General features: G+C 44.8%; 1 protein-coding gene across 3 annotated transcripts in view; it reads right to left on the minus strand.

Moving 5' to 3' along the window:
• MTMR12 (myotubularin related protein 12) overlaps window positions 1-8,773 on the minus strand; it is a 312,654-nt gene extending 303,881 nt beyond the window's left edge. For 2 of the 3 annotated variants that reach the window (XM_030193003.1, XM_030193002.1), the window contains exon 1: window positions 8,676-8,773. In XM_030193003.1, coding sequence (XP_030048863.1) covers window positions 8,676-8,747 — 72 coding nt within the window. In that variant the 5' untranslated portion in view covers window positions 8,748-8,773. The remainder of the gene's footprint in view (window positions 1-8,675) is intronic. The other variant, XM_030193004.1, reaches the window with a different exon arrangement.

Consider the following 8,773-nt stretch of genomic DNA (forward strand, 5'->3'; position numbering starts at 1 on the left):
GCGCTGATTCGAAAAAAACTGAGTGGGAACGGTCACGCACGGGCGGGAAGACAGCCGTGCATGCACGGTGGGCATGCCCTGCGTGCGGGACTGCCCGCGAAGTTTTGTTCCGGTTGGTGGGGGCTGCCGTGGACGTCAACCCAGTCGTGAGAACAAGCAGCCTGCTTGTCCTCGGAGAATGTGATTTGTCTCCAGCGGAGAGCAGAAGGAGAAGAGAGTACGGAGAAGAGTAGGAGAGGTATGACGACAGCAACGAAGGCGAGATGTACTCAGATAGAAAGGAGATGGATGAATGGAAGGAAGGAAATGTTGAAGGTTGAGAGCTGAGAAAAAGGAAGAGGAAAAAAAAGAGATGGTGAGATGATGAATACAGAGGGTGGACAATGTGTTCCAGCAGTGTACAGTGGTTTCAGATGGAGAAACAGATTAGGAAGGGACAGTACCAAGAAGAAAAAGTGTACTGGAGCCATAAGTAGTAACTGGGAGAAAAATAAACGTAAAGATAAAAATGCCTGGGAGTCACCCCGGAGAAGGCTGTAAAGGATATGCAGATGAGCTGCAAGTCCTCCACAGCACCTGAAAGGCAGCCGATGATAGAGCTGGGTACCTCTTAGCCGAGGAAAGGCTTACCAGGTTTAGGCCGAAGCCAGCATTCCTCCACGAGGGTCGCCTGATCCTAGCCAAAAAGCACCTGGAAACCCTGGGCACCTGGAGCGAGGGCCCTGGGAAGATCAGGGTGGACCTGGGAGTCACACCGGATACAGCTGTGAGGATATGCAGAAGGGCTGCAAGTCTTCCACAGCACCTGGTGGGCGCGCTGGGCACCTAGAGCGGAGGCCCTGAGTGGATCAGAGTGGACCTGGGAGTCACCCCGGAGAAGGCTGTAAAGGACATGCAGATGAGCTGCAAGTCCTCCACAGCACCTGAAAGGTAGCCGGTGGTAGAGCTGGGCACCTCTCAGCCGAGAAAAGGCCGAGTATCTCTCAAAGACTAGGTTCAGCACCCTTGACCGAAAGAGAAGAACCAGGAATGAGGAAAAGAAGAGAGAACAACTCTTGATACCCATTGTGGGGCCAAATGGAATCAGCTTTAGAAAAGGGATTAGAAAAAAAGAAGAATCCGCAAAAATATATACTATGGGTGAGACATTATAGTACCAGTCTTTAAAAAAAAAATATGCATAATGAAAACAACTTTAAATACCCAGTGCAGGGGCTAAGGGGTACCACCAGCCTCTAAAGACCAAAGCAAGACAAAACACAAGCATAAAATTGTACCCAACTGTAAGAAAGCCATCTAGTGCTGGTTTTATATAGAAACTATTTTTAATCCTGAAAGTGCACAAAAAGCCATTAAAATGTGAAAAAAAAAGAATGCATCAAAGGGAAGCTAACCAAGACTACATCTACTGCCTTGATGTTTTCTTTAAAAGGTGGTATATCAACTTATAGTAAATAAAGGAAGGACAAAAACATGCCTGATCCATCCTGTTTAATTTTTTATTTTTATTCCATTGCCAATTCTTGTGCAAGATCTTGACTGTTCCACATATTTATATGCTGATATTCACATTTTGGTATTTCACAGTACTTGGGACTTGGAATTGTTGACCTTTCACTTACAAAGATCTCAGCCTGGCTTATATAAAAACTAGCCGTTAAGCCCTTTAAAACGGGCGAGATTTGTTATTTTCACGTCCATGTCCAACAAACCTCCTCTCTCCCCTTCCCTCCCCATGTCCAGCAACCCTGCTCTCTCCTTTGCCCTCCTCCCCATGGCCAGTAGCCCTCCTGTATCCCCTGGCCTCCCCCCCGTCCACCAACCCTCCTCTCTCCCGTCCTCCCCCCATATCCAGCAACCCTCCTCTCTCCTTTGCCCTCCCCCCATGTCCAGCCACCCTCCTCTCTCCTCCATCGATTCGTGTCCAGCAACCCTGCTCTCTCCCCTGCTCTTCCCCCATGATAACGTTCTTGGATCCCTGCTTGTTTTCTGCTGCTGTTCGTTTTGCCTCGCCCACCTCGCCGTTCCTGCTGTGCTCTTGAACATAGTTCTCTCCTTCCTTAGTTTCTCGTCGCCCAGGTCTCCGCAGTGGCTCCGCCCCGGATCTTAGTGCTTCTGCCCATTGGTTATCTTAGCGCAAGTCGCTGCAGTTGCTCCGCCCACAATCGTAGCGCCTCTGCCCATTGGTTTACGTTCTGCAATTCACCGCAGCGACTCCGCCCATTGACGTTGCGCTTCTGCCTATTGGGTAACATTGTGAGCTCGTCGCTGCGGCTCCGCCCAGCATCATCTTGCTTTTCGCCGTTGTTTACTGGTGTTTGTAACTCCGCGCGAGGGGAGCTTCAACGCATGCGCGGAACATTCAGGACATGCTCTCTACTGCGCATTTGCGGGGGAGTCGGTCACTTGCAATTTATATGTTTGATTCTGCCCAAACATAGTAACATAATAGATGACGGCAGAAAAAGACCTGCACGGTCCATCCAGTCTGCCCAACAAGATAAATTCATATGTGCTACTTTTTATTTGTACCTGTCCTCTTCAGGGCACAGACCGTATAAGTCTGGCCAGCATTATCCCCACCTCCCAACTACCAGTCCCGCCTCCCACCACCAGCTCTGGCACAGACCGTATAAGTCTGCCCAGCTCTATCTCCGCCTCCCACCACCAGCTCTGGCACAGACCGTATAAGTCTGCCCAGCACTATCCCCCGAAGCCTTATGATTCTCTACAAAAAAGTCTCCATCTCCTTTTATTCCCTCTTTAAAACAGGTTCTTATTTATATTAATACCACAAGCTGTCCTCATTTATCTAGATCAATGGTTTTCAACCTAGCTCTCAGGACCACTGGGCCAGTCGGGCTTTCAAGATATTCACAATGAACAAGCATGAGATAGATTTGAACGCACTGCCTTCTTAGTATGCAAATCTCTTATGCATATTCATTATGAATATCCTGAAATTCAGACTGACCAGGTGGTCCCTAAGGTCTGGGTATTTCCCAAGTCAATCCTGAAATACCCCCTTGCCAGTCAGGTTTTCAGGATATCCACAATAAGTATACATGAATGGTTTGCATATACTGCCATTGTATGCAAATCTCTCTCATGCATATTCATTGTGGATATCCTGAAAACCTGACAAGGGGGTATGACTGGATCGACTTGGGGAAAAAAAAACTGATCTAAATTACTTTTTTCTACCCAGATTTCATATCAAACTGGTCAAGTTTTTTGTTCCCTTCACCAGATTCTATCACATCATTTTTAGATTATAAAGCTATGCAAGCCTTGATGCACATTTTAGTTCTTCCTTGGACTACCATAACTCTTTGTTCATTGGATTATCTCAACACATGTTACATCAGATCCAATTACTTCAAAATACAGCAGTTTATATGCTTTATGTGACTCAGCAGAACTTCCCATGGTTGATCGGGTATTTTGAGCCCCAGTGTACGGTGTTTTCTCCAGCTCATATTCTGGGATATCGCTCTGAAACACTTGTTGCAGCAGTTTAACCCTTTAGTGTCCAATGTTCCCTTCAATCTGTTCCCATATGGCTTATTATGGAAACCTTGGACACTAAAGCGTTAATTGTGCTCTTGCCTTGAACTGTCTCTAGTTTGCATAAGCAGTTTTCAGTCTTCCATTTTAGCTAATAGGTCCTTTTGCTTTTTTTTTTTTTTTACCTTTTCTTGTAAGTCCCGTTTTTTATGCCCCATATCTTCCATACTTGCTTGTAATTCAGCTGTCTCTAGCAGATCTCACATGCACACATTATTTTTGCATAAGCAGTGTTCAGTTTTCCATTTTAACTAACATGTCCTCTTGCTTCTTTTTTTATTACCTTTTCTTGAAAGTCCTTTAATTTTTTGCCCCATATCTTCCATACTCACCCATAATTCCTCCAAGTTTGCCTGGACTTTCCTTTATAAGCCACCAATCGCAGTTTGCTGCTATATATTCTTACAGGTGACCACATACTCCATCTTTACAGTCTCATTCTGCTGCACCTTTGAGACACATCCTTCCCCCTGCATGGCCACCACCAATCTTGTCTCTTCTATACTTGCCACTCAGCTCTCGAATGGGAAAAGGTGCACAGATCAGGCTATTTTTTTTTCCCCAAGTCATCGGACCATGTGCAAAACTGGAACGCTATACACCTTCAGGTGAGGATATACACAGCTTACGCCTTTTGTTCTCAGCCTCAGACAAGCCTCTGAATTAGGTAGACATTTGCTGGGGTGACATCACTTCCTCCCAAAAAACAAAAGTCTTGATTGCATAAATCTTGAAAACAGAGCTAATTCAAAGAGTATGAAGAATTGTCTTAACACGGTCAATAATAGGTCCTTGTGTCACAGTAACTGAGATGATTTGCATACTCCTTGATAACTAATCAATTTAGTTGTATGAACTAAATTTAAAGCAAAAGTCTAAACACTTCCCCCCTCCCCCACACACAAGGCTGCCAAAAAGAACTCAAGGGTTATTCAAAAGGGAAGGATAGAGGACACTAAAAGAAAATATGTCTGAATATCCCTTTGGCACAGTCAGGTCCATCATTGTAAAAGTGGAAACAGTTTAATACTACAAGAAGATTGCCTCAATAACCCCCAGTTTGGATAGCAGGCCTTAAGGAAAACTGCTGAAGGTCACTTTGAGGCCCAGGATTTTAAAACAGCTATAGGAGGTATCTGGTTGAGGAAAATGCTGAGTGTTCAACAATGTCAGGACTACTCCACATATATGACCTGAGAAAGGTGGTAAAACAAAAATCACAACAGAAGAAAAGTCATGACATCCCAGCTGCGAACACACACTTTGACTACACATTTGTGCAGCATCCCTTAAGTAGAACTTTTTGGTATCAATTATAAACATTGTGTGGCATAAAACACATCACCCTGGTAACACTATGCCTACAGTAAAGCAAGACGGTAGCTGCATTATGCTGTGTGGATGCTTCACAGCATCAAGGATAGGGAAGTTTGTGAAGATAAAGTGAAAGATGGGCAATGCAAAGCACAGGCAAATATTGGAGGAAATCCTGTTTCAGTCTGCCATAGACTTGAAACTGAGAAGCTTCGCCTTTCAACAGGATAGTGATCCTAAGCACAAAGCAAAAGCAACAATAGGATGGTTAAGCAAGAAGTGAATGCCCAGGGTGGCCCAGACCTGAATTCAACAGACAATATATGGCAAGAGTTAAAGAAGACTAGAATCTACAGACAATCAGAAAGCTTGAACTATTCTGCCAAGAAGAATGGTCAGCTATTGTTTTGTGCCAATGTGTAAAGTAGGTAGACGCTTATCTTAAGAACACAAGATATGTCATACTGAGTCCAAACCCCGCATGCTATCTTTGACAGTGGCGAGTCCTATCACTAGAACCCAGCAGATTCCAAAAAATAGACCAGTTGCTAAAGGATACAGACTCATGGCTGTTATTGCTGCAGGAGGGGCTCATAAAATATTCAAAGGGTGTGGAGACAAGAAAATGTCATAAAAGCGGTAAATAAATCCCAATATTCAAAAAATAAATAGCAAGTTTCTATATTATATATTACTATAATTGTTCTCACACAGTGAAACTATACAGGATGCTGTACAGAATAGTCAAAAAACAACATGCTATAAAGATAAAAATGAACAAGTTTTTTTTAATATATTTTATTCTCATGTCAGTAATGCTTCTACTAGGAAAAAAAAAAGCCCACAAACAAAAAAAACCCTACAAACACAGATGGAAAAAAAAAAAGAAAAAAGTATAACACAAGGACTTCCTTTTTTAAGCTAGTCCCTTCTCATTTCTCTTTTTTTTTTCTTTTTTGCCCCAGCACTTAAATCAGGTTAAGATTTGGGTGGAGTCACCCTCAGTGAACCTACAGTGAAAATAAAAGTAATGTTGAGTAGACAAACGTCTAACCTTCATGTAATTTCTCAATCAATTTCACTTTGGTCCAACAACAAAGGCAGTACGGCAGTGATTTAAAACACCAGTGGAGCCCTCTACACTTGGATGAGTTCAGGAACAGGAAACAGCTGAGCAATTGCTTCATCCGGCAGGTTTGCTCCAGTAATTCGCCAACTTCCATAAATATTAAGTTTCTCCATACATAAAATTCAAAGCCCATCATATTATTACACTGCTGCATTATATTAATTACTAGACAAAGAAAGTCACCTATCCCAAAAAGAGCCCTTCAGAGAACTGCTTGGTGTATATAAAAGGCTTTCTACATTTGTAGCAGGCGTTCTGGAACCTCAGGTTACCTTATAGGGACTGGAAAAAAAGAAAGTTTGGCTAATATGGCTGCACAAATGGCATTCTAGAACCCAATAAGTCCACTCTGGAAGCTCAATTCCATACTTGATGATCTGAAAATTGTATTCCAAATACTTTAGATGACAGGTAGAACTTAAATATAAAACAGAAGAAAAAGTGTGACATTGTCCTGACCATCAGGGGCATAGCTAGACACCCAATTTTGGGTGGGCCTGGGCCCGAGATAGGAGGGTAGAAGAACCCCGCCCTGTTCCACATGTGATCTGGTCTCTCCTTCTTTCGCCCGTATACCATATGGTCTCTCAAACATTCCCTCTTCACTGCATACCTTTTAAATAGCAGATTTTCACCAGCAGCAAGCAACAACTAATACACACTGCTCATGTTGGCCCCACAGCCTTCCCACCGATGCAACTTCGTGTTTCCACATAGGTGGGAATACGTCAAAGGGAAGGCTGTGGGGCGGTGCAAGGAATATGCATTACTTGCTGCAGGTGAAGATCTGCTATTTACAAGGTATGCAGGAGGAAAAATGCTAAACAGTTGTTTGGAGTTTTCAGCTGGTGGGGCTTGGGAATCCATGCCAGCCACGTCATGGGTGTGTTGCTACTGGCTTGGCTATGCCACTGCTGACCATGAAAGCAAGTCAAAACATATTTAGTCCAATAAAACGGAATCACCTTATCTTTATTTTATAACCTTTTTAAACTAATGTGCTGCCACACTACTTTATCCAAGCTGGATTTTGAAACACCTACCAAGCTTGCTTAGCAGCTAGCCAGAAGTCTAGTATTTTGGATTTTAAAATATTAAACGGTAAAATTACCGACAACCCGTCTGAACATAAGACATTCAGGCCCAGATGCATTAAAGACATTGGTAATTCCCGTTCCCTACCGATTCCATAGCGAATCGGTAGGGAACGGGAATGCATCAACGATAGGGAATGCAAATGAGCTACTCGTTGTAGCTCACTTGCATTCTCTAGTCCTTTGGTACCTGAGTCGGAGAATCGGGACGTCCCTTTAGATTAGGCTCCTCTTCCTGGTCTCTTCAGCCAATCAAAGCGGGCTTAGCTGGCTGTTGTCAGCGAAACGCGCTCTGATTGGCTGAAGAGACCAGGAAGAGGAGCCTAATCTAAAGGGATGTCCCGATTCTCCGGCAACCAGGAAAACATAAAAGTTTTGCTGTGGAGGGGCGGCGAAGACAAAATAGAAGGGGGGAAAAAAACACAAGCGCCGGCAGAGCTAAAAAAAAAAAATGCGAAAAAAAAAGACGTCTCTCAGAAGCGCAGGGAGAGTACGTCCTTAAAGGGCGCCCCTCACATGCGCTCCCTGCTTTTTTTTTACCTTTTTTGGAGGCCCTTTTCCTTTCCGATTCCCTCACAGGCGCCCTAACAAGAGGTCAGACATCTCTTTAGGGTTCCTACGGCAAGGGAATCGGAAAAACGGTAGTGCATCTCATTATAATGGGCTGCAACGGTAGTGCAGCTCATTATAATAGCTTTTCAATCATTTGCATTCCGTTTTCGTTGCCTGCTACCGTGGCAGGGAAAATGCCTTTAGTGCATGCCCGGGGTGAACTACTTGCGGCTGGAACCAGTTTAAAACGCAAGTTGTGGGCTCGTTAGGTTTTGTGCATCTGGGCCTCAGACTGTGATCAGTCTGTATGTTCATGGGTATGCATTTGCCTGAATGGCGACTCCTTAACACGCTATGAGTTTTGTTTCCTATCCTACTGTGTTAAAAGCGTCTCTTAAAAGTCATTTATATTCTTTTCGGCTGAAAAGCATACTTGGTTCCTCGATACAAACAAGTTGTAGGTAGTTCTTATTTCCACCCTCGTGGGGGGCAATTTTTTGACACATACCACACAGCCCCACGCTCCTTTATCATGCCGTTTCTGTTTACACGCTTGGAACGACATCTTAAACCGTCGTCCAGCCCAGGATCTAAGAACTTCGGACAAGTCTAGTTAGAATTTGTCAATACGCGTGGCTTAAGCGACGTATCTTCAGCGCCGTCCAAATACCGTCTTGCTGCCACACTATGCGACAGGGGGTCCGAATTGCGCTCTCCAGCCGCAGGAACTGTAAAACAACGTGACAAAAGGCAGACGGAACATAAACCTGCCGCTCTGCCTTTCTCAAAGCTCCGCGAGCGGCGCACGAAAGCTTAGTATGCCGCCTCGCTCCTCTCCCAGCGCGTCTCCAGAAACTTTCCGACCACGCCCAGGCCCCAACAGGTCCGGCAGACTGGAGGACCAAAACAATCAGAGCCCCCGATAAAGGTCCAAACCCAGGCGGCAGCAGCACCTGCCCCTTCCCCCTCAGAGAATCAGTAGTTCAGGACTCCACCTAGCAACCAGTGACGGAACTCACCTCCGGAGCCAGATAGGAGACAAAGGAGGGTTTCGCAGGCTTAGCGCCACCAGCAGCTCCCAGCCCCAACATCTCGCTACTCGGCCGATCCCTGGGTC

The sequence above is a fragment of the Microcaecilia unicolor genome, chromosome 2 (assembly GCF_901765095.1).
Source record: "Microcaecilia unicolor chromosome 2, aMicUni1.1, whole genome shotgun sequence".
Taxonomy (NCBI): Eukaryota; Metazoa; Chordata; class Amphibia; order Gymnophiona; family Siphonopidae; genus Microcaecilia; species Microcaecilia unicolor.